The sequence below is a fragment of the Dasypus novemcinctus genome, chromosome 18 (assembly GCF_030445035.2).
Source record: "Dasypus novemcinctus isolate mDasNov1 chromosome 18, mDasNov1.1.hap2, whole genome shotgun sequence".
NCBI classification, from domain to species: Eukaryota; Metazoa; Chordata; class Mammalia; order Cingulata; family Dasypodidae; genus Dasypus; species Dasypus novemcinctus.
In genome coordinates, this window is record NC_080690.1 from 55,108,135 (window position 1) to 55,132,247 (window position 24,113).

At 52.1% G+C, this 24,113-nt stretch overlaps 3 protein-coding genes and 1 non-coding gene across 7 annotated transcripts in view; 2 read left to right on the forward strand and 2 right to left on the reverse strand.

Moving 5' to 3' along the window:
- Positions 1-7,784, reverse strand: part of NFKBID (NFKB inhibitor delta) — a 32,274-nt gene extending 24,490 nt beyond the window's left edge. The window contains exons 1-11 of one of the 2 annotated variants that reach the window (XM_004464898.4): positions 7,122-7,784; positions 6,881-6,941; positions 6,356-6,573; positions 5,843-6,033; positions 5,632-5,737; positions 5,234-5,380; positions 5,066-5,117; positions 4,822-4,970; positions 3,007-3,123; positions 2,502-2,666; positions 1,261-1,878 (exon numbers count right to left, since the gene is read on the reverse strand). In XM_004464898.4, the coding sequence (XP_004464955.3) occupies positions 1,825-1,878; positions 2,502-2,666; positions 3,007-3,123; positions 4,822-4,970; positions 5,066-5,117; positions 5,234-5,380; positions 5,632-5,737; positions 5,843-6,033; positions 6,356-6,573; positions 6,881-6,941; positions 7,122-7,622 (1,761 nt within the window). In that variant the 5' untranslated portion in view covers positions 7,623-7,784 and the 3' untranslated portion in view covers positions 1,261-1,824. Of the gene's footprint in view, positions 1-1,260; positions 1,879-2,501; positions 2,667-3,006; positions 3,124-4,821; positions 4,971-5,065; positions 5,118-5,233; positions 5,381-5,631; positions 5,738-5,842; positions 6,034-6,355; positions 6,574-6,880; positions 6,942-7,121 lie in introns of those variants that run through there. The other variant, XM_058279275.2, reaches the window with a different exon arrangement.
- A 2,232-nt stretch (positions 7,785-10,016) lies between these two features.
- On the forward strand, positions 10,017-11,439 carry HCST (hematopoietic cell signal transducer). Of its 2 annotated transcripts, none has more exons than XM_004464896.4 (4): positions 10,017-10,169; positions 10,524-10,547; positions 10,910-11,041; positions 11,271-11,439. In XM_004464896.4, the coding sequence occupies exons 1-4, from the start codon at positions 10,127-10,129 to the stop codon at positions 11,309-11,311; spliced, it is 240 nt and encodes a 79-aa protein (XP_004464953.2). In that variant the 5' UTR covers positions 10,017-10,126; the 3' UTR covers positions 11,312-11,439. The 2 variants fall into 2 exon arrangements, with proteins under 2 accessions (XP_004464953.2, XP_004464954.2); XM_004464897.4 differs by having other exon boundaries at positions 11,274-11,439.
- Positions 11,440-11,584: 145 nt separating this feature from the next.
- On the reverse strand, positions 11,585-14,386 carry TYROBP (transmembrane immune signaling adaptor TYROBP). 2 transcript variants are annotated; one of them, XM_004464893.4, is made up of 5 exons: positions 14,232-14,386; positions 13,837-13,863; positions 13,557-13,691; positions 13,327-13,370; positions 11,585-11,811 (listed from the first exon to the last, which is right to left on the reverse strand). In XM_004464893.4, exons 1-5 carry the CDS (start codon positions 14,290-14,292, stop codon positions 11,746-11,748), a joined length of 333 nt encoding a protein of 110 aa, XP_004464950.1. In that variant the 5' UTR covers positions 14,293-14,386; the 3' UTR covers positions 11,585-11,745. The 2 variants fall into 2 exon arrangements, with proteins under 2 accessions (XP_004464950.1, XP_004464949.1); XM_004464892.5 differs by having other exon boundaries at positions 13,327-13,373.
- Positions 14,387-22,980: 8,594 nt separating this feature from the next.
- On the forward strand, positions 22,981-23,112 carry LOC111765691 (small nucleolar RNA SNORA63). The gene has a single exon (XR_002797971.1). It is a non-coding gene; the product is annotated as a small nucleolar RNA SNORA63 (small nucleolar RNA).
- Positions 23,113-24,113: the final 1,001 nt, after the last annotated feature.

The window sequence follows — 24,113 nt, forward strand, 5'->3', positions numbered from 1 at the left end:
ATAGGGCCTACTGCCCCTAATCAGCAGGAAGTAATTACAGAAAATGACCATCGTCCTTTCCCACCCCTATAAGAATAAAGGTGTAAATTCTGAGGGGGGGGGGGGGGGGAATGAAACAGCCTAGTTAGGGAATCAGTAGATGGATCTGGAACCTGGCAAGAAGTCCACATGGACATTGACACCCCCAGATGGCTGCTGAGATTACAAAATTCACCCCTTCAGAACGACATTTTCTCTGGAAGATAGAAGCACCAGATATTCTCCAGGGGCCTTATCATTGGGCCCTCCCGGGGGATTGATGGGTGGGGTAATCAATCAAAAAAAAAACCAGCAAACAGCTGGGACTCCTCCCGTCATTAGCAAAGGGGCAGAATAATTAACTATTAAAAAGCAAATGCAAAGGCCAAGCTGGCCCTGCTCTTGCCTTTCTCCCTCTTGTCTTCTGACCCGTTCTTGCTTCCCACCCCCTGCTCTTGCCGTCTTCCTGGACTTGCTTTCTACCCCGTTCTTCCCTTCTGCCCTTTTCTGATCTTCTTCACACTCCCCCCTCCGATCAATAGGGAAGTAAACCTGGGATTTATCATCTGTAATGGGGAATTATATTCTATAAATCAGCCCTCTTTATCACTCTTCAGTCCCTTCCTCTCTACCTGGGACCCATGATCTGTTATTTTCTCTCATTTCTCTTCTCTCCCTACCTGAATAAATTACTGGCTTAAATACCTCTCTTGCTCCCAAAATTCATTTCTTGTAGCTTAACCAAGAACCTAGAGGAAATCTGACAACAGGAGGACTAGGAGCTTATTTGGAAAGGGTAGAGAACATTGGTAGGAAAGGAAGAAAGTGAGATTGAGAAGGGGAGCAGCCAGTGAAGGGAACATGCTGGGGAACTGGAACTTAATTCTGTGGGGGAATTCTAGGAGCTAGTATAAAACATGTCTGTAAAGACATCCCATCTGGGAGGCAAGGGACCTGGGATATTTGTATACCATCTGCAATCAGTTGTTGATGGAGGGCTGCTGGGCTGGGAAGCAGCCGTCAACTCCCTGGCACCTACAGCTTGCCACAATCATACCCCAGGCAGGGCAGGTCTGAGAATGCCTGCAGGCCACCACACGTTGAGTCAGGGAGGGGATGTGGACTTGCCACCCACAGTTTGCTACCCCACCCCAACCAGCACATTCAACCACACCTGACTCCTCAGCCAGGCATTAAGCCATTCCCCTGCACCAGTGCCCCCAGAGATGAGATGATGACAGCTCTAGGCCAAATTGAATTTAATAAGGAGTTTCAAGGATACTCAGATTAAGGAGGGAGTCACTGGAAATGCTGAGGCCTGGGACAGGGGTCGAGTTGGTTCTGGATTGGAAGGCAGACTCAGATGGGAGAGAGTCCTTCCAGTATCTCAGGGGAGGGTTGGAAGCCCATCTTAGGAGACCTACTGGGTGGTCGTGAGGTGCCCCAAGCACCTTGGAGAAGGATTAGATCTGGGGTTTCGGTATGAGGAGATGAGTGAGGGGAAGGGACCCTGAAAAGTCCCAGTGAGGAAAGGGCTAGGGGTACAGGGTGTTTCATAGAAACAATCAAGGGGCCTCGATTTCACAGAAATCATCAAAGGGGCCCCTTGTGGGTAAGGGAGGGGTAACACAATACCCCAAATATTGGGGACTGTTCACCCCTCAGCAGCCATTCTGGGGTTTTAATGTAAGACCCCAGATGGCAGGATTCTGCAGGCATTATCATGGATTTGCAACATTAGCATACGCTGGCTGTCCCACAGGACGGTGGGGACTGGAAAATCAGTCCAGGTTCTGGGTTCGAGTCCTAAGAGGACAGGGCTGGGGGTGCCACACGGCTCCTCTTCAGCAGCTGCCGGAGCTGTGGACAAGGCAAGGCAGGGTGAGAAGTTGGGGAGGTCGAGCAGGAAAGCAGAGAAGCACCTTGTGGGGCTGGGGGTTGCAGAGGGGAAGCTGAGTGGGGTTTGAAGGTTAGAGGTCCCGAGCTAAGATTTGGGGTTGGGGGTAAAGGTCTGAGTTCACATATTGAGAAAGGGGCCAGGAGGTCAGGAGCCAGAGCTAGGGAAGAAGGGGAAAGGTTTGCTAGATGGAGAGTCCCACCTTGAGGTTAGCATTAAGGAGTGGAAGTAAAGGGTAGAGGCAAGGGCTCAGAAGTCCCACTCTGAAATAAAGGGGTTAAAAGAGGGACAGGGGGTTGGAGGTTACACTTGGAACTCAAAGGTCATATTCTGAGGTCAGGATTCAAGGTCAGGAGTAGAGGTCATAGTGGGAGGTCACAGTTGGGGTAGAGGTTAGAAGTCACCATTCAGAGGTCAGGGATCAAACTCTGGGATCAGAAGTCACATTTTGAAGTCAGGGTTGGATAAAGGTCAAGGTCATCTTCTGAGATTAGAAGTCGCCCCCAAAATTAGGAACGGGTGGGGTGGAGGGGTTGCCAGGTTAGGTCAGAGACCACAGTGCCATGAGCGCGGGCTCAGTGCTCACCCCCTCGGGGCCCGGCCCTGGCCGCAGCAGGTGGACAGGCTGCTCGTTCTCCAGGTTGCGCAGGGTCGGGTCTGCTCCAGCCGCCAGCAGGCGCCGCACGATGGCCTCCTGGGGCGGCCCAGGGGGCAGGGCAGCCGCCATGTGGAGGGCTGTGTTCCCGTGGGCCTGGGGACCATGGGGGGAGGGCACAGATAAGGATGCAGACTCAGCTGGCCCTGGGACCTCCGCGTCACACTTCACATCCACGGCCCCCACGTTCCTCCCCCCCATCCACCTTCCTTTCTGCACCATTCGCATCCTATAAACTCCTTAACTCCCTCCTCTGCAACGGCCCTCTACAGCCACGTTCCACGTGCTCCTCTTTATCTAACGTTTACGTCCTACACACTCCCCCTCCATGTCCCACGTTATCCTTGCCCCCTACCCTCTGCAAGTCCCCAACCCACAGGACCCCCACGGCCCGGCTCGCCACATCTCCCACCACCCACCCAGCCCAGGCTCCCACCTTCATGTTGACAAAGGCCCGCAGGTCTCCCCGCGGTAGATCCAACAGCAGCTGGACCAGGGTGGGGTTGGCGGCCTGCACAGCCAAGTGCAGAACTGTCTTGTTGCTCTTGATCTCCTGCGCGGAGGGACAGCAGGTCAGGCCAGTCTGCACAGCCGGTCCCCCTCCCATGGAATCCAGCAACCTTTAGAGACCCTGGCCCTCCTCTGCAAGCCCCACCCAGGAGTGCCTAACACAGTTGTGTGTGCTGTGCACCACACAAGACCACATTTGAGGGGACGTCATTCACAGCACATGCATCACAGAACTTGCATGTATTATGGCAATTTTCCCGCCCAAGCATCTTTGAGAAATCGGCTCCTTTTCCAATCCTTCAAAGGAGCGCTCTGGGCCTGCAGTTGCTCTGGCCACCACACACCTGCCATGCACAGTAAAAGGAACCCACGTCCTAAGGGCATGGACTAAGTCTATATCCACTGCAATGCTGAGCTGCTTTCTTTACCGTTTGTAGCAAAAAAAAAACATTTTCCACAATGAACATTATGTGCCTTCAAAGAGTTTATAGTGAAAATGAACACTGAAAATGTTATGTGCTTACACAGGTAAAACAACCTTCCATGCTCAACAAATAAATTATGAAGAGAAAACCAAAATGTGGAAGGAAAAGCTCTAGATGACTAGTGACTAAAAAAAGACATACTGCAGTAAGTGGACCTTATATGGATCCTAATTATTTTTAATGTAAAAAATAAGTATCTGTTACTTTAGAGCCAAACAGAAATCTGAACACAGCCAGGATATTATTATAGTATTATATTATTAACTTTTTTCCCCAGCATCTCAAAAAGAACAGCGAGCACTGGGAACTGAGCCTGGGACCTCCCATCTGGGAGGCGGGAGCTCAGCCGCTTGAACCACATCCACTCTCCTATTAACTTTTTTTCTTTTATTAAAACAGAGAATGGTATTGAAGTTAAGAGAGCTCTCATCTTTTAGAGACACACATATATTTCTGGATAAAATTATATGCTGAGTTGGGGAGTAGATATAGCTCAAGTGGTTGAGAACCTGCTTCCTGTGTATGAGGTCCCAGGTTCAATTCCTGGTACCTTCTAAAAATAAAAAACAATCAAACAAAAAAACCAACTGTCATTGGGTAGCGGATGTAGCTCAGTGGTTGAGTGCCTGCTTCCCATGTACGAGGTCCCAGGTTCAATACCCAGTACCTCCAAAAAAAAAAAACTATATACTGCGATTTTCTCTAGCATAATATAGGAAAGTAGAGGAGTGGGTGGGACAGGCTATGGGTTACTGGTCACTGACACTGAATACAAGGAGTTCATTAAACTATTTTCTTTACTTCATCAGTGTTCAAAATTCTTAAACGAAAAAAAAAAAGTGTATGTTTAATTCTCTCAACTAGCCTGTGAAAGAGCTATTGGCAGAGGAGGTAGAATCATATAATTGCTAAAAGCCAGGTTCTGGGATCAGACCACCTGGGTTCTAATCCTCTTTCGACATTAATAAGCTCTAAGATTTTTGGCTCCCTGTATCTCAGTTTCCTAATGAGTAAAATAGAGAAAGTAGTAATAGTACATGCATCAAAGGGTTGTTTGTGAGGCTTCAGGGAGCTAATCTGTGAAACTCAGTGCTTGACAGATAGAAAGTGCTTGATAAATAGATGCTACAGTCAGTAACACCATTATTCCCAGTCGACAGCTAGGGCCCAGGATCGTGTTTGTTTGGAGCCCCTGGAGGTGCAGGCTTCCTGTCGATTACCTCCTCCTAGAGGCTGGCTGCCCCCACCCAGCTCACCTGGCTGGTGTGATCAGCACCCATTTGCAGCAACATATGGACACAAGCCAGCCTGTCTCGGGCCTGGGCACTCAGCACCCGGGGGCACAGGTCAAGTGGGCGCATGGCAGCGTTGAAGGCCAGGATGGCTGTGTGGAGGGGGGTCAGGCCTGCAGGTGGAGACAGTGGGACCCTCCTGTCAAACGAGGAGCACCCCTCATCCCACCCGGCCGGCCACATCAGCCCGGCCCGCTGCCCAGCTTACCCTCAAAGTCTCTGGCTTCCAAGTTGACCTGGACCCCTGAGTTAAACACGGCCTGGGAGGGGGAGAAGGCAGAGGGATGGGTAAGGGTCTCCCCAGGCCTCCTAGCCCCGGAAGCCAGGACCTGAACAGCCAGCCCACCCCAATACCCCATCTGCCAGCTGACCGTACCAAGAGGACTTCTGGGAGCCCATAGGTAGCAGCCACGTGCAAAAGAGACCGTCCCTGATGGTCTGTAGCATTGGGCTCTGCTCCCAGATTCAGCAGATCTTCCACGATCAAGGGCTGGTTGGCAGCAGCAGCCACCAGGAGAGGGGTCTGCAGGCCAGAGGAAAGGTCATTCCAGACCCTCCCCTCAGACGCAGGAATCTGGGCTCCAGCCCCCTCTTCCCTCAGACCTAAATGTCAGGCGCTTGACCCCCTCCTCCTTCAGACCCAGGAGTCCCAGCTTCCAGCCCCTCCTCCCTCAGACCCCGGAGTCCAGGCCCTCCTTCCCCTCTTCTCCAGGATCCAGGAACCCTGGGCCCCCGCCCTCCCCTCCCTGAACCCACAGGTCCCCTGGCTCTTACCTTGCCCTTATGCTCACGAATGTCCAGGTGTCTGCACGCCTGGAGCATCTCAGCTGCAGCATATGCTGCCCAGCGCAGTCCCCGAGCCGCAAACAGGTGCAGGAGCCTGAGGACAGGTGTGTGTGTGTTTGTGGGAGTGGGGGTGGGTGGGCAGTGAGCAATGAGCAGAGCCCCTGAGCCCAGCCTGCAGCCCCCATTCCCCTTTACTCACGTGTCCCCCTCCTCATCCTGGGCCAGCAGCTGTTGTGGCCCTAAGGTCAGCATGTGAGCCCGGGCTGTGTCCAGGGATGGGCCGGTGGCTACAGGGGGCAACTGTGGGGGTCCTGAGGGAAGCCCAGAACCTCTCCAGGTTCCCACCTGTGGCAGGGATGGTTCTGCATAGAGCCGGGTATCCAGGGGGGCCTGACAGGTACAGGTGGCAGGGAAAGCCAGTCAACTGAGATATCCCCCGTCCCACATCCCACTCCCCCACACCCCACACACATGCGCACACACACATACACACTCACACACGTGTCTGGCCCAGTGGCCCAGTCGGCCAGAGTCCCTGGTGAAGTGCTTGGGTATCCACCTGTGCTAAGTAACTTGGACCTTTGGGCCTCACTTTTGCCCATCTGAGGAATGGGATCTTAACCCACCCTAACACCTCAAGCAGAATGCTGCACGAGCGCAACTGTGAATTTTTAGGGGCCCTTTAGCACAAGGTCCCCAATCTGTATCTCACCTCCATCGCCTGGGGAAATGGGCACTGCCGCCCCGGGTCCGAGGGTGGGTAGAAGTCAGAAGCCAGGAAACCTTCAGCAGCAGAAGCAGGGTAAGTGTGGGGGCTGTCTGCGTAGGCAGCATGTGCACTGGGGTCCCAGTCCAGAAGGCCTGTGGGGGCAGCCAGGCCACCAAGTCCAGAGCCCACTGCCTCCTGGTGCCCTAGGAAGTGCGTGTGGCCTGCACAGGAGAGGAGAGATGGGCAGGCCGGGTTACGAGGGCTGGGTGGTGGCGGACCAGGGCTGGGGACATGCACACCCAGGTTCTGACACTAGTCCTCCCAGGGCACCCAGGACCCTTGGGGGACAGAGGACAGGGCCTAAATGCACACACTACTGGGCCCCAAAGGATCTGGAGACTTGAACTACTGGGTTCCAACAAGAAGAGGAGCCTGATTCTGAGGTCCCCCAGTGTCAGAGTAGGGATGTTTGAGTCCCTGAGGGAAGCAGGGCTTGGAGCGAAGGAACCTGTTCGTTTCCAGACTTACCAACCTCACCCTCATTCACAGATGGGGTCAGGGGCTGGGCCAGGGGCGGCAAGAACTGTCCCTGTGAGAGGCATAAGCGAAAAAGAGTGCGTTGATTTGGGGATTTCCTCAGCATCCACTGGGACCTCTGAGTCAGGACTACAGCTTCTCTCCTCGGCGCTCTCGGCCCAGCTAACCGGCCAGCGCTGCCCACCCCACAGCCTCCGGAAGGGTGTAGCCCGCGGGGTGTCCCGGGTCTCACCGAGGCACCGCCGGCGTCAGGTTGCTGCTGCCGGCGCCTCTGCTCTTCCAGGAGCTTCTTCACCGTCTGCGACGGGCAGTGGCTGCGCTCACTCCGGCTCACTGCAGGGAAGGGGGAAGGGCAGCCGGCCAGGGTCCTTGAGTCACCCAAGTACGCGCCCTCCCGCGCGGAAAAACTGGCACACTGCTGCCGCCTGAGAACTCCAAAGGCAACTGAAGATCTCGGGTGCCGCGTCCGCCTCCGCCGTTTCCTTCCCTTCGCTCCGCATTTTCTCTCTGACCCAACTTTCCACCAGCGTGGTGGAAACGGAGGAAGGGGGAGGAAGGCCCCTCCGTACCCCCTCCCTTCCGAAATCGCTCCCTCCCCGCCCCCACGCCCCACTCTCGGCGCTGAGCCCCCGGGGGTCGCCGGGCATCCCTCCCAGGAGGCGCACATCCAGTTTCCCCACAGCTCTCTGCCCAGGACGCAGACCTGCTCATCTTTCCCTGGGAACCAAGGCATCGGCGTGTCCGGCCTCCCTCCCCAAGAACCAGAGTCAACAGCCCCGAGCCCCTCACGGGACCGGGGGCCAGGCCCCCCGCCCCCTCCGCTTTCGAACCGCCTCCAACCGGGCTCGGCAGACGAGGGGCCCGGGGGCCCAGCACCCTCCTCTCCCGGACCCAAGAGTCCAGCTCTCCGCGCCCTCCTCCCTCAGGCCTGGGGGTCCCGGGGCCCATTCGCCCCTTCCCCGTGACCGAAGTAGCCCAGGCTCTCAGCCCTCCGCCTTCCGCGCCCGGGGCCCGGCGGTGGAAGGGTTAAGCCCCGTAGCGCCGATTCGGAAACAGCCCCGCCGCGTGCGCTGACGTCACGGCGCTCTCCCCGGGGAATCTTCCATCCCGCCCCTCCCCTCCCCGCCCCGGGCCGCAGGTGTCCCGCTCCGAGGCGGGGCGCGCGGCCAAGCGTGGCGTTCACGGAATCCCCGCGCACGGGGAATTCCTGCTCTGCCCCCAGGGACCCTGGGCGGGCGGCGACCCGGGAAGTCCCGGGGCGGGGGCGCGGCCGGCGAGGACCCCGGTGCGGCGCGCCGGACCTGCCCCCCTGGGACCCGGAGCAAGTTCAAGCAACCACGCCCCCTAGAGCTGGCCGACTCGGAGCCTCCTCCGGGAGGCTGGGGCTCCGGCCGCCAGCCCCCTTCTCTCCCGGGACCCAGGAGGCCCGGCCCCCAGCCCCCTTCTCTCCCGGGACCCAGGAGGCCCGGCCCCCAGCCCCCTTCTCTCCCGGGACCCAGGAGGCCCGGCCCCCAGCCCCCTTCTCTCCCGGGACCCAGGAGGCTCGGCCCCCAGCCTTTCCGCCTCTACGATCCAGGATTCCGGTCCCCAGCCTCCCACCCCTCCCAGGCCCCGGGGTCCAGCATCCGAGCCCCCTCAACCGGCACGACCCAGGAGTCCGAGCACCTTGCTCCTCCTGGCTCGGAACCCCGGATTCTGAGGCTGCAGCTCGGTTCCTCGGGGAGTTAAGAATCCAACCCCAGCCCCTCACTCCCTTAACGGGCCCGGCGGGCCTCGCCTTCCTCCACCCCATTCCTTACCTCGGGGATTCCGGGGCGCGGATTGCGGGGCCCCAGGGCCCCGGCCTCGGCGCTGCGCCAGCCTCGGTGTTCCCCCGCGGAGCCGCCGCCGGGTCCCAGATCTTGGGTCTGCTGCCGGGCGAGTTTTTAAACTTGGCCTCTGGCCCCGCCCCGTCCTGGGCAGGGTCCCGCCCACAGGCCTGGGAGTCCCCGCGCCGCGCTCCAGCAGACCCAGTCCTGAGTGGGCGGGACCGACCTGGAGGGCGGGGCCGGTCTGGGGGGCGGGGCCCCGCGGGTTCCCCGAGTCTCCCGGGAAAGGGGCGCGGGGGCCCGGGTCTGTGGTTTGAGGGAGAAGGGGCCTGGGGTGCCGGACTTCACAGTCCTGGGGGAGGAGGAGACTGGAGGCACGGCCCTCTGGGTTCCTGTCCAAGGGAGTGAGGGAGAGGCCTTGACTCCTTGGTCCTGGGCTGGGGAGTCAGCACTCCTGGGCGCTGGGGGAGGAGGGGAAAGGTCTCTACGCAGCGGTGACATAGGTGGGCTCAAGTTTTTCCCTCTTCCCCACCTCACCTTCTTCAAAGGTCAGGCCTCATTTATTCATGCATCACTTAAATAATTTATTTGGGCAGGGAGGCGCTTGGGCCGGTGCTGTGGTATAGCTTGTGAATTCCCAGGCAGCGCGCTGGTGGGCATTCCAGCGGGAGGTCTGTTCTCGGTTCCCGCCGTGGTCACCCTCGGCAGCACTGACCACGTTGGTCATATTTTCCCTTGGTTCTCCTGCTCCCGCGCTCGCCCCTCCTTCTCAGTTTCCCTCCTTGATTCTTCCTCTTCTCCCAGGCGGTACTCACTTCCTTGATGATGTCATCCAGACTTTAAATACATCCACAAGCCATCAACTTCCAAATTTACATCTCCTGCCTAGACATATCCCCTAAACCCATAATGCATCTGTGGTCATTCAACATCTCCACAGGGGTGTCCACGAGGCCTTTCCAGCCCAGTGTGCCCAAACCTCAAGACTCCCCCAAACCTTGCTCCCCCCCCCACCTTCCCATCTCTGTCAGTGGATGCTCCAGCTTTTCAGTGGCTCTGACCAGAATCTTTGCTCATCTTGGCCCCCTCTGCCCTCCCCCCGCCCCCTGCCCATACTCCATCAGCAAATTGTGCTGGCTCTACCTTCTAAATATTTCCAGAATCCCCCCAGTGCCCTGACCCTGGTCCCCTGTCACCTCCCATCTGGACAACCAAAGCAGCCTCTCTGCCCCCCTCCACACACACCCCAGTGTGTTCACCAGGGGCAGTCACAGAGAGGCCCATCACCTCCACCACCCACACAGGAAGCTGGTGGCCTTGCCGCCAGCAGGGTGACATCCGATATTGCTCCACCTCTGCTCCCCCACTGTTGCTCAGGACTTCTCTGGACCACAGCCCCTTGCCAGGCCCCTCCAGCCCCCAGGGCGTCATGGCCCTTCCAGGCCACATCCTGCTCCTGCTTTTGCTCCCAGGTGAAGCCAGCTGTTATGGGGGGTGGCAGGCAGAGCATTTGGGAGAGGGGTTTGGGTGGCAGACATCTGAAGGGAGGGGTATGCCCCTTCCCCTTGCTGAAGCACCGTTTAGCTTTAGCTTGGGCCTGGGTCTTTTACCAGGGTGTGTAGTTCTGGAGACCTGTTAATGGCCCCTTCCCTTTGTTGGGTCTGCCTTGCCTTCTGATTTCCTGTCTCTGCGTCTCTGGGAGCCTCCCCTTCCCATTTGGTCCTCCTTTCCCATACCATCTCTCAGGAGTGGAGATTCCTTTTCAGAACATCACCTGTCCTTGTCCCTCCTCTCCCTGCTGACGCGCCTTCCCTTTCTTTCCACAGTGGCTACAGCTCAGACGAACCCAGGTGAGAAATAAACATTCCCCTCTCCCTTTGTCTTGGCACTTCGATCCTGCCTCCAACCTCAGAGGGTCCTGGAACAGCCCCAGCTGCTCTTCAGGTCACCATCTCACGTCCCACCCTCAAATTTCTGCCCTAGGGAATCCGCAACCCCCACCCTCTCTCCAGGAGCAGCCCTATGCCCAAAGCACGCCCCAGCCTCTCTCTAGATCTCCATCTCCCTTTCTTCCCCTAAGCCCAAACCCAGGGAATCCGGGATCCCCCCAGCCTCTCTCTCCAGGACCTCTCCCCCCTCCACCATCCTCAAATCACAGCCCCGGGGTCGAGCCCCCTTCAGCCGCCTTCTTGTCTCGGCCCCCACCCTCCAGGTCCCTGTTCCGGATGTGGGCCTCTCTCCCTGCCGCTGCTGGCGGGCCTCGTGGCCGCCGACGCAGTCATGTCGCTGCTCATGGTGGGGCTGGTGTTTGCGTGCGCGCGCCCGCGCCGCGGGCCCACGCAGGGTGAGAGTAGGGCGGGGCCGGGCAGGGTGAGTGGTGTCCCCAGGGAAGGGGGTCCCAGGGAGGGGCCGCGGGGAAGCCCTGGAGGAGGGGCTGGGGAAACCCTTTGGGGAGGTGTCTGGGGGAACTCCTGAGGAAACCCCTGAGGCAGGGGGACCCCAGGAAGGTGGAGATATGGGTGGGGGGAGGCAGGAGGCCGTCAGACTTCATACTTTCTCTTCCTCACCCCCAGAAGATGGCAAAATCTACATCAACATGCCGGGCAGAGGCTGACCTTCCCACCCTCAATTGCCACCGTCTGACCTTCTCATCCAGGATTGCTGTGGTGGCAGAGGAAATATGCCCCCATCCCCCCACTCCCACCCCACCCCACCCCCAGCCCCAATTTTGGAATAAAGCAATTCAAATGCTTTTAGTTCTAATTCTTCAAAGACCCCCAGGCTCCCCAAGCCTCCCTCCCATTTAACTGGGTCTGGGTCTACAACCCCACTCCAGACCCCATATATCCACCATCCCTCAGCCCAGAAAAATGAGAGAAGGCAACAGTTTTTTTGGGTGCTCCCTGTTTATTTGGGGGAAGGTGGTGGGGAGAGGTCTGATATCTCTGGAGAGCACTCTGAGGATATGTGGTCTTGGTGGTGGTAGGAATGGCTTGCTAGGCGGGCATCAGGAATTGCTGGATCCAGGCACCAGGCGGTGGTTTGGGCTCATTTGTAATACTGCCTCTGTGAGTTGAGATCACTGTAGATGTCTCCCCTCTGTCCCTGGAGCTCCTAAAGGGACGGGGGACATCAGAAGACAGGGCAGGGGCCATCAGTGGAAGGGATCTACTGACAACCTTAGAGCAAAATCCAACCTTCTCAGTGGACTGCGAGGCCCCTGACAGCTTCTTCAACCTTGTAGGCCACAGAAAAGGCATAGATTTTATTCAAGTGTATTCAGTGTACTTTCCGTTCTGCCTCATCATTATGCCCCAGCCTCAGGGCCTTTGCACGGGCTGTTTCCTCTGCCTGGAACACTGGTCCCCTATATTTTCCCATGGATGGCTCCTTCTCCTCCTCAAGTCTCAGCTCAAATGTCATCTCTTCAGAGAGGCATTCCTTGATTTCCTCCAGTACCCCAGTCACTGTCACATGGGCCTGCCTTCTTTCCATCACAGTGCCTGCCTCCCTGAATCATCTGCTTTGGTTACTTCCTTTGAGTCTTTCTCCCACCTGGGATGTAAACTCTGCTGCTGTGTCCCCACCATACAGCACCTAGTAGATGCTCAACCAAATCCACCCAATGACTGGAAAAATTGGAGAAACACTTTGCCCTAAGATTCCACTGCTGCCAGCGACTAGAAAGTCCCCTCACTCTTCCAGACCTCGGGAAGTCAAATTTGAGATTCTTATAGTTTATCAAGACTTTTTATCCACAAGTGAGGCAGAGAAGCAAAACTGGTAGCAGACAAGTAAACCAGATTTCACAGAGCAGAGTTTACAATTGGGAGGAAGGTCTATGGCCCCACGGAGCTGGCCTCAGCCACCCCCACCCACCACTGAGTATCCTGCAGAGGCTTCTATCAGGGTCCATTAGATTCTCAGAGAAGCCCAGGACTCCCTACAGGATTAAGAATTAGTGTTGACAGAGAGGGAAAGAGATGGAAGGAAACTTCTACATCAGGGGTTTTAAGAAAGAGTTGAAGGAGACTTGAACTGCCCTAAGCTTTGATGCATAATTTTTTATTTCGTGTGTGTGGATTTTTCCTGAGGAATCTCTAGCTTTTGTCAGCTTCTCAAAGGGATACAGGATCCCCTAAAAAGCTCAAGAACCCCTGTCTTTAGAGTTACCAAACCAGGGCTGAATTAGAGCCTCTGCCTTTTAAGAGAGCATCTTCCCCAAATCAGCCTGTCCTGTAGTCAACGGCTCCCTGTACCATAGCCACCTTCTGTGCCAGAGCCAGCTTACTTCAGGGTCTCCCATTCCATTTGGGAAATGCCCTTTTCCAGAATAATCTGAGCCTGCCTTTTGGTTAGGGCCTGTACCTGCTTTTGTACAGGCGAATCAACCCCCATTTCCTCTCTACATGGTTTAAGTGGTTTAAGCTGAGCACAAGTCATCACTGATCATTTAAAAGCAGTTTTGGACAGATGCCCCAGAGTTTTCTTTGCCTTCCAGGTTTTTTGAGGAGAGCTGCTGGGAGAGTTTTCTTAGGGTCTGTGTCCGGGAGCGGTGGTGGGGTGAAGGCCACCAGGACAGACCCCCTTAGGACAGGAGAGGTAAGGAAGAGAAGCTGGTTTCCTTACCTGATAAGGCGATTCAGTCTCAGTAATGTGCTGTTTCCTGGTCACTGCTGGGGGGCGGGGTACAAAGAGGACGGCGGCAAGCAGTGAATGGGGACCATTTTGTTGTTTCAAAATCAGCCCCTCCAGCACCGTCCTTTGGTTGTTTGTGACCTGGGAGCTTACCCCTCCCCATGGGCATGTCCTCAGTGCATCTCAAGCCACCACCACCCCCTCCTGCCAGCCCCACTCACTGTCCGCTGGACCCCGGCCCCGAGGGACCAGGCGGCCCAGAGAGTACACGGCCAGGGCGATGAGGAGTGTCAGCACCAGGTCCCCCATCACAATCCCCGCCAGGATGCCCGGGCCCACTGAGGGGCAGCTGCATTCTGGGGATGTGGCACAAGGGTCAGGGAAAGTTAGTGGAAGCTGGGAACTGGGACATAGGGAGGTTTGGGGGAGACTGGGGAAGGGAAAGAAATGGAGGGGTCTGTAGGAAAGTGGGGAGAACCATCACAGGGTCTGAATTCCTACCGCTCTGGGCCTGGACAGGGCTGAGACCTGAGGGGAGAAAAATAAGGTCAACTGAGATATGGGACTGAGTGGTGTGAGGGGTGGGGACAGGAGCTGGGAAGGGTGGTTCCTGACACTCAAGAGGGAGGAGAGCCATGGGGACCTGGTGGGACTGTGTTACCTCTACTCCGACTTGTCCTGTTACGACTTCCTTAGATGCCCCCTCCCCTTGCTGCCACCTGAGGCCAAGTCCTGGGGGCTCAAGCTCTGGGAGAGACCCACAGGCTTTGGGAGAGCTGGGGATTCTGCTCCCAACCCCACCCTTATCTTTGGTTCCCTCTTTCCACCCTGCTCGCTGCCCTGCCCCACGCTGAGCCCACACACCCAGGAGGCAGCCACTGAGACCCCCGACTCACCACCCACAGTCAGAAGGAGAGGCAGGAGCAAGAGCCTGCTGGAGGGTCCGAGGCCCCCCATGATGCAGGAGACGCTGCTGGCCCCGGCAGTGCGACGGCGAGTGAGATGTGGCGTAGCGTCCAAGCAAGTGAAGGAGGAAGTCTGAGAGAGGTGGTGGTAAGAGGGAGGAGGGGACAGCAGGAAAGGAGGGCCTGAGGGACAGTAGAGCAGGAACCCGGCGCAGACACCTCAGGGGCCACGCCGCAGCTCCCAAAGCCTAGACGTGAAGGGCGAAGGGGGCGCAGATCAGCTCGCGACTGCCATTCCTGACCAGGGATCAGGCAGCAAGGTGACACGGGGTCAGTGGCTGACTATGATTGAAGCCGGTTCTGCTCTGCCTGTCTGGGCAACCTGGAGCAAGGCTTTGAACCTCTCTGGGCCTTGATTTCCTCATCTGTAAAATGGGGATTAAAATAGTACCTACTAGTGGAGCTTAGTGGCTGAGCACATGCTTCACATGTATAAGGTCTGGGATCCCTGATACCTCCAAAAGATAAAAAAAAAATTAAAAAGCAACTATTTCAATGAGGTTGTTGTGAGGATTAAATGACTTATTGTTCCTAGAACAGGCTGTGACATTTGTCAGGTTTTCAAAAGCATTTGCTGTAATTATTTTTTGATAATCAGAACCTTGTGATGTTCATAAGATATATATATCTTATGTGTGTATATATATATATTTTTTTGAGGTACCATGACCAAGGACTGAACCTGGGACCTCATACGTGGAAGCTGGCGCTCACCCACTGAGCTATACCCACTCCCCGTGGATAATAAAATAGGGCTATGAGGATGTGGAGGCATTCTGTTCTAAGTGAACTCATTCAATCCCCACAACACACTTCTGAGGTAGATGCTCTTATCTCCCCCATTTTAGAGAGAGGTAAAGACACTTGCCCAAGGTCACATAGCAAATAAAGATAGAAATGGAACCTAGACTCTAAAGACAGTTTTGTTTTGTTTTTTTACCCTTAGAGAGCTAAGAAGGAAGGGAGGGAGGGAGGAAGGGAGAGAAAACAGGGTGAAAGGTGGTGTAGAATAAATCTATGACAAGGCAGAGAAAGAAAGAGATAGTGACAGAGAACTGCATGGCATGGAGATAGGATTGGGGGCTTGGGAGGACAAAGGGGTGACCACTGGGCCAGGCTGGGCTGCCCCACTGAATGAGGAAGTGGCTGGAAGAGAGGACCGAGGGGCCACCCAGCCCAGGACAGGGACATCTCCCCCCAGTGGGGCCTGAGCTGGGGCTGGGGAAGGAGGAACCTGAGGTTAGGGCGCGGGGTGGATGAGCTGGCTGCAGGAAGCACCCCGCCCCCGAGGGCCGGTCACAGCCCTCAGCTCCCTGAGGCAGGGCTCAGGAGAGAAAAGGGGAAACTGGATGCTGGTCATGGGGCAGCTGCTGAGTGACCGGAGGCGGGGGGGATTTAGAGTCTGCAGGAGGGTCGGGACACAGGCTGAGGTGGCCCTGGCTGCTAACAGCCACTACGGCCCCAGCCTGGCTGAGTCCTGTTGCTGAAGAATCAAAATTTCCCCCATTTTAGGTCTCTAGAGTGAGCAAGAGAGGGAGCAAGCAGGGCCTGTAGGCTCCATCCAGCCCACCACGTCCCCAACGTGCCTGGGGTGGGGCAAGGGGGCGGCACGGGAGCCAGAGGGCCCCGAACTGACCCCGTGCGGGGCACAGTGATGGGAGCAGGGAGACCAGGCTGGCGTGGATTCAGGGAGGAAGTCAGAGAGCAGCAGAACAATGGCGGGTCCGTGGTATGTCTCTACACCTGTTGATCTGCGGCAGCTTCGCTTCAAGCCTCCGGTTCTGGGCTCAGCTTGATAGAAATCCTCCCTTAAGCCCTCAGGGTCAGCCTCCCGATCCGATCCTCCCACTTCCAGTCAGGCCTGGGCTGTCCCCTGAAGTCAGTCCATCTGTATTAGTCAGCCAAAGGGGTGCTGAGGCGAAATACCAGAAATTGGTTGGTTTTTATAAAGGGTATTTATTTGGGTAGGTGCTTACAGATACCAGACCATTAAGCATAAGTTACTTCCCTCACCAAAGTCTATTTCCACATGCTGAAGCAAGATGGCTGCCGACGTCTGCGAGGGTTCAGGCTTCCTGGGTTCCTCCCTTCCAGGGTCTTGCTTCTCTCTGGGTTCAAGGCTCCCTTCTTCCCTGGGCTTGCTTCTGTTTCCTCTGTGTGCTGCTGACGTCCCGGGGCTCCAGCTTCAGGCTTCAGCATCAAACTCCAACATCAAAACTCCAACGTCAAAAACCCTCAACTCTGTCCTTGGCCATGCCTTTTATGTGCGAGTCCCCACCCACCAAGGGGTGGGGACTGAATGCCCTACGGCACAAGAGGTTTACCTGATTACTTAATCAAGTAAACCTCTGAATCCAATATAATCTAATATGCCCAGAGGAAAAGATCAGTTCACAAACATCCAATATTTCTTTTGTAACTCATCAATAATATCAAACTGCTACACCATCATCCAACAGCCAGCACTGTCAAATCAGAACAGCCATGGCCGTAGGGCTGGGTCAGACTCCTGGAGCCCCCCTTTAGTTGCTGGAATGTGGAGAACTCCAAGGAGGGGTGGGGCTTGAGGATGTGGGGCAGAGGTTTTTTACCAGCCAGAAGTGAAGTATTTTGATATTTTTTAACAACCAGTAAGACTGTGCTGTGCAAGTCTGGGCTGGTCTCCATCAGTAGATGTGGTCCCCACACTGGGAAGAGGAAGAGCTTGCTGTGAAAGTGCCAGGCTCCAGGAGGCAGGGCTTCGGCCCCCTCGTGAGATCTGTGCAGTGTCTCAATCTCCTGGCAGCAGCCCAAGAGTCGAGCAGTTGGGGAAAGTCAAAACTGACTTTCCCAGAAACCAGTGAAGAATGGGTGACATGCTTGACTCACTGGAAGCAACAGCCCCTCCCTGCTCTGCCTGCTTCTACTCTTGCCCCTCTACAGCCAGGGGAAGACTTTTTAAATTAGGAAAATAAGCCCCATTTTTTAAATGGCCAGAAGGTTTGAGCCAACACTTGGCAAAAGAAGAGATACAAAATGGCTAAGAAGTAGTGAAAGGGGCTCAATTTCATCAGTCATTAGGGAAATGCACATTAAAACCATAATGCAGGGAAGTGGATTTGGACCAATGGATAGGGCGTCCGCCTACCACATGGGTGGTCCAGGGTTCAAACCCAGGGCCTCCTGACCCGTGTGTTGAGCTGGCCCATGTGCAGTGCTGATGCATGCAAGGAGTGCCATGCCACGCAGGGGTGTCCCCCATGTAGGGGAGTCCCATGCGCAGGGAGTGTCCTGTAAGGAGAACCGCCTAGCGTGAAAAAAGTGCAGCCTGCCCAGGAGTGGTGCCACATGCATGAAGAGCTGGCACAGCAAGATGATACAACAAAACGAGACACAGATTCCAGGTGCCGCTGACAGGAATGAAGCGGACACAAAAGAGTGCGCAGCAAATGGACACAGAAAGCAGACAACTGAGGACAGGGAGGGGGAGAGAAATAAATTTTTAAAAATAAATCTTAAAAAAAAACACAAATAAACCATAATGCAATACCACTACACACCCATTAGAATTAAAAAGACTGACCCTATTAAGGGTCAGCAGGGTTTTGGAAAAACTGGAATTCTCATACACTGCTGGTGGAAATGTAAAATGGTACAGACACTTTGGAAAACAGTTTCTTATAAACATTCACCTACCCAGTGATCTAGCAATTCCACTGCTAGGTATTTACCCATGAGAAATGAAAAAACATATGTTCCCATAAAGACATGAAAGACCTATGAGATCGTCCCCTGCCCATCTCTCTGTCCTCCTACTGCTTCCGCCCACATGCTCTACACCAGTTATACTGAGCTCCTTGCTCTTTCTTGAATAAGTCTAACCTAGTCCCAACCTCAGGGTCTTTGCACCTGCTGTTCCCCCTGCCTATGGTGCTTTTTCCAAAATCTTTGTATAACTGTCACCTTCTCATCTTCCAGGTCTCAACTTAAATGTCATCCCATTTCTCATCTTCCAGGTCTCAATTTAAATGTCACCCTGTTACAGAGCCCCTGCTTTGATCATCTCGGCTAAAGTCACCTCCCACTTCCAATTTCATTTTCTCCCTTGTATTTGTCATAGCTGAAATTTTCTGATTTATGTATTCATATTTTTTGCTGTCTGCTACTTCCTCTAGAATGGAAATGCCATGAGAGCAGGGACCTTTCTGTCTTATTCTTTGTTGTATCCCCAGCACACATAACAGGTGTTCAATAATTATTCACTGGATATTAGACTAAATGACCACCCGTGGTAACAGGGTGAATTAAACATGGCTCTTCATTTCTGCAGAGGCTTAAGGGCATTCCAGAAATGCCTTTTGGCTCTTGGATTAATCACTGGGAAGATAAAAATGCTAGCATCCCCCAAATCCTCTTGCCCCTTCTTCCACAGAATTTTTTTTTTTAGGTACCAGAGATTGAACCCACAACCCTGTACATGGGAAGCAGGCACTCAACCACTGAGCTATACCCATTCCCCACACTTCTGTAGAATTTTTAGCAGAGCATATGGCCACAGACCAAAGAGTACATTTCCCAGCTTCATTTGCATTTAAAGACTTCTTTTTGGTCCATGAATGGGGGCAGTGAGGTGGGCAATTTACGGGCCATGCCCTTTTGTGGAAGGGTATATTCCACTCCAGCATCTTGGAGGAGCCTCACAAGCCTGCACTGTTCTGTGAGAAAGAAACTTCTTCCGTGTTTAAGCCACATGTGGGTATTTAGTCTCCAAAGATGGTCACCAAGAATTCCTCCCTTCCTTCAAGGAGTAGAGTCTCTTTTTCCTCCCCTTGAACCTGAGCTGGTCCTGTGACTTTGACCAATGAATGCAGTGGAAGCGATCTGGGCCAGGTCTGGGCCTAGGCCTCTGAATTTTACAGCTTTCACTTTTTGTCTTTTAGAACTCAGATGTCTTATTGTTCCTGGGAAAGATACTAGTTTAATTCTTTGGAAAAGTTAAAATGGAATACCATAATGAGCTATCATTACAGACCTGTTAGAATGGGGGGGGGGGGGGGGAGTCTCTGGCAATACCCAGTACTGGCAAAGATGTGGAAAACTGGAACCCTCATACATTGCTGGTGGGAATGTAAACCAGTCCAGACACTTTAGAAACAGTTTGGTTGTTTCTCATAAAGTAAAACAAATACTTACTATATGACTATATGATACCACTCTTAGGTATTTATCCAAGAGAAGTGAAAACTTATATTCACACAAAATTCATGTTCATGCAAACAAACAAAACATGTATGTGAACAGTGGTTTTATTCATAATTGCCCAAACGTGGAAACAACCCAAATACCCTTCAGCAAATGAATGGGTAAACAAAGTGTGGTACATAATAAAATGGAATACTACTCAGCAGTGAAAGGAAATGAACTATTGACACATACAATGTTATAAATGAATCTGAAATGCATCATGCTAAGTGGAAGACTCCAGACTCAAAAGGTCACCATGGTTGTGATTACACAACTGTATATATTTGTTGAAATTCCTAGACCTGTACACTTCAAAGGAAGAATTTTACTCAATGTAATTTACACCTGAACAAAAAACTGTAATTAAATGGAAACTGTAGGCTCCAAAGAAACTGATAAGGAGAACTCATGCTTTCTTATTCCCTATCAGTAGCAAAACTGATCACTACCAGGTATTTCCCACCCAGTGCTGACTTGCTAGAAGGTGAGCAAGGCAGACTGCTCGTAGTTCTCCAACTTTCTCCTCTTCTTCTATTGAAATGGAATTTATGGGCGGCAGACTTGGCCCAGTGGTTAGGGCGTCCGTCTACCACATGGGAGGTCCGCGGTTCAAACCCAGGGTCTCCTTGACCTGTGTGGAGCTGGCCCATGCGCATTGCTGATGCGCTCAAGGAGTGCCCTGCCACGCAGGGGTGTCCCCCGCATAAGGGAGCCCCATGCGCAAGGAGTGTGCCCCGCAAGGAGTGCGCCCCGTAAGGAGAGGCGCCCAGTGTGAAAGAAAGTGCAGCCTGCCCAGGAATGGTGCCGCACACACGGAGAGCTGATACAAGATGATGCAACAAAAAGAAACACAGATTCCCGTGCTGTGGACAAAGAAGACACAGCAAAAAGATACAGAGAAAAGACAACCAGGGTGGGGGTGGGGAAGGGGAGAGAAATAAATAAACAAATCTTAAAAAAAAAAAAGAAATGGAATTTGTAATTGGGCATGTTTTCCCCTACCCAAAGACTACCTTTCACAGCCTATTTGGAGCACTGTGAGGCCATAAGCTGTCCAATAGAAGAAATGATGTCAAGTCAAAGGGCATGTCTTTCCTTTCCCTTTCCTTCCCATTGACTGGGATGTGGACTGATCGTGGCAGTGGGAGCAGCCAACTTAGCCCACAATGGCTGACTTTTTATTTGTAAAATAAAGTATTTTTAAATATAATTAATCCTTGATGGTTTCATCGGTTTTGGTTCATCCATGTAATAAATGCAGTCATTCAATAAGTCATAATTCTACAAGTTGATTCAGAGGACTTTGAACTTAGAAACACAAGATGCGGAGAGGTGAATATAGGATGACCCCAAGCAGTGACCAAATGAATTCTCTCTCTACATGTGTCTGTATGTTTGCATATTTGTGTGACAGTGGAGAACATTATGAAAGGGTATGCCTCAGTTTGCTAATTTTGGTAATGATGGTCATGTGGATCAGGGTGGGAGCTAGGGAAGGGTAAGAGCAAAGCAGGATTGAAATGAAAAAGTAAGAGAAATATACTCTAACTTACTGTGTGTAACATGAAATCAATGATACACATTTATATATGTGTATATAATCATGTATATCTGCATAAAAATGTAGAGTGTGTAGTCAACAGAATGTCAACAGTGATATCTCTGGGTAGTGGGATTTGAGTGACGTATTTTCTTTCTTTTTAAAAAAACTTCGATTAAATTTTTACTGTGAATATTAATAGTCTGGATAATCAGGAAAAAATAAAGGTATTTTTATTTCACCAAACAAAGCAAATAAATAAAGCCAATTTGGAGGGAAGAAAAGTAAGAAAAAAAATTACTTATAGGACTTTTTTTTTTAGGGCTAAGCCATTTTATTGAGGAAGGGATGGGGATGAGGTCCGATGTTGGCAAACCAGCAGGGACCTCCCAGCCTCACAGCTGCGGAAAACCTTATAAGACTTCTGAGGCCAGTAATGATGCTCTAAGTAATGAGAAACCACCCTCCATCAGAGAACAGCCAAAAATGTAGAATGAAATATATGGCATCAAAATTCTTGAAAGCAGAAAGGCACTAGTAAGAGGGTATGGTGGATGGAGTTTGTGCCCCAGTTTGGACATGGTCTTGGTCTCGGTCTGCATTCTGGTAGGCATGAACCCATCATAAATAAGATCTCTTCAAGATGCTACTTCAGTTAAGCCGTGGCCCCACTGAATCATGCTGGGCTTTAATCGAGATTACTGGAGGCCTTATAAGCAGAGTGAAAGTCATATGGAGAGAGAAGCCACAGGGAACAGCCAGAAGATAGAAGTCAACAAAACCTGGAAGAGAAAGAAAGATGCCACCATGTTCATTGCCACTGCTGTGAGATGGAAGAGTCAAGGAACCCTGGCCAACCAGAATATACCAGCCCAGGTGGAGGCAAGCCTCCTAGCCCCTGGAACCATGAGTCAATAAATTCCTGTATAAGCCAACCCTTTGTATGGTTTTTGTTTTAGCAGCCAGGAAGCTAAAACAGAGGATAAGGAAATACTCTCAATATCCAGAATAAGACAAGAGGGCAGCCTAAAACTCAAATGCCCTCATTTTGTTCTGTGGACATTTTCCAGTCCAGGAGTCAGTGTGGAACAAGAGGGGGAAAAGTAAAAGCCCAGACTCACCCAGACTGGAGAGTGTGAAAGCCAGCCTTTTGTTTCAAGCTGGGATATGAAAGGCTGAATTAGAGTGAGTCAGAAACAACCTAGCCTTCTTTATTTCCTGAGTGAGTTGGGTAGATTCAGGCCTTTTCCTGAATTAATAGTATCCCCAGATGACTGGCAGAAGCAAATAAATATCCCCTGTGAAGTAACATACCTCCACAATTAGGCCTTCAGATTCCTCCAAATCTAAGACATCATGAATGAGAACCAGAAGAAGCAACAGGTATGAGAACATGTCCACAAACTCTTTAGATATGGGAATTATCAAATACAGACTATAAGTTGGCTACTTTTTTCCCCAAGAAAACAAAACACACATTTGAAAATTTTATCAAGGAAATGGAAACTATAAGAAGTGGGGGGGAGGGAAACGGACTTGGCCCAGTGGTTAGGGCGTCCGTCTACTACATGGGAGGTCCAAGGTTCAAACCCCGGGCCTCCTTGACCCGTGTGGAGCTGGCCCATGCGCAGTGCTGATGCGTGCAGGGAGTACCCTGCCACGCAGGGGTGTCCCCCGCGTAGGGGAGCCCCACGCGCAAGGAGTGCGCCCATAAGGAGAGCCGCCCAGCGTGAAAGAAAGTGCAGCCTGCCCAGGAATGGCGCCGCCCACACTTCCCGTGCCACTGATGACAACAGAAGTGGACAAAGAAACAAGACGCAGCAAATAGACACAGAGAACAGACAACGGGGGGGGGGGGGGGGGGGGATTAAATAAATAAATAAATCTTTTTAAAAAAAAAAGAAGTGGGGGGGGTAAAAGCAGGATTTAGACTACAATACATCTGTTCAGTGCTGTGTTGTCATTCCCCCTGCTAATAATAAAGTTGTTTCTTATCTATCCCTGTCTGCTGAACTCTTGTAGCAGCCAAGGATGCTTGGTCTCATAAACGTTGATGGAAAAAGAAAAAGTGAAAAAACAAAAGGCAATTGTAGAACTGGAAAATATAACAAATGAAATTAAAAACTCAATGGATGGGCTTAACAGAGATTAAACAATTGAAAAAGAAGACAGATCAGAACTAACTATTAAAAATTCCATAAAGACAAAAAGATGGAAAGTACAGGAATCAGGGTAAAACACAAAGAATTTATGACATATATTTTATTATAGTTCAAAGAAATGAGGTAAAGGCAATATTTTAATAGATCATGACCAAGTTTGAATTACAGCAAGAATGCCAGGTTGGGTTTAATATTATAAGATCAATTAATATAAACTAACACATTGACAGGTAAAGGGAGAAAAGCACACCATTTATCTCAATAAATGGCAAAACAGTGTTTGATGAAACTCCTCATCAATTCATGATTAAAATTCTCAGCAAACTAGGGATAAAAGTGAATTTCTTAATCTTATGAAGAGCACTACCAAAACCTACAGCTAATAAAAATTAAAACAATGACTAAATATTTTAAAACTTTTCTTTTGAAACTTGGAGTGAGACAAAGATGGCTGTCGTCACCACTTCTGTTCAGCTCGGTCCTCAAGACCTTAACCCTGCAATGGACAAGAAAGTAAATAAAAATTGTTAGCATTGGAAAAAAAGAAACAAGACTTATTATTCATTGATGATATGAGGGTTTATGTAGGAAATTCAGAAGACTCTATAGACTAATATATTCAAATTAGTAACAGAATTTAGATAGGTTGCTGGATATAAAATCAATATACAAAAATAAATTTTATTGCTATATATCAGCCATAAATGAAACAACAGTAAGGAAAAGTATTTATGTTGGCATAAATTATCAAGTGTCTAGTAATAACTCTAACAAACTATGTAAAAAAGCATATATACAGGGCAGTGGTTGTGGCTCAATCAGTTGGGCTCCCATCTACCATATGGGAGGCCCAGGGTTTGTGTCCCAGGGCCTCCTTGAGAAGGGAGG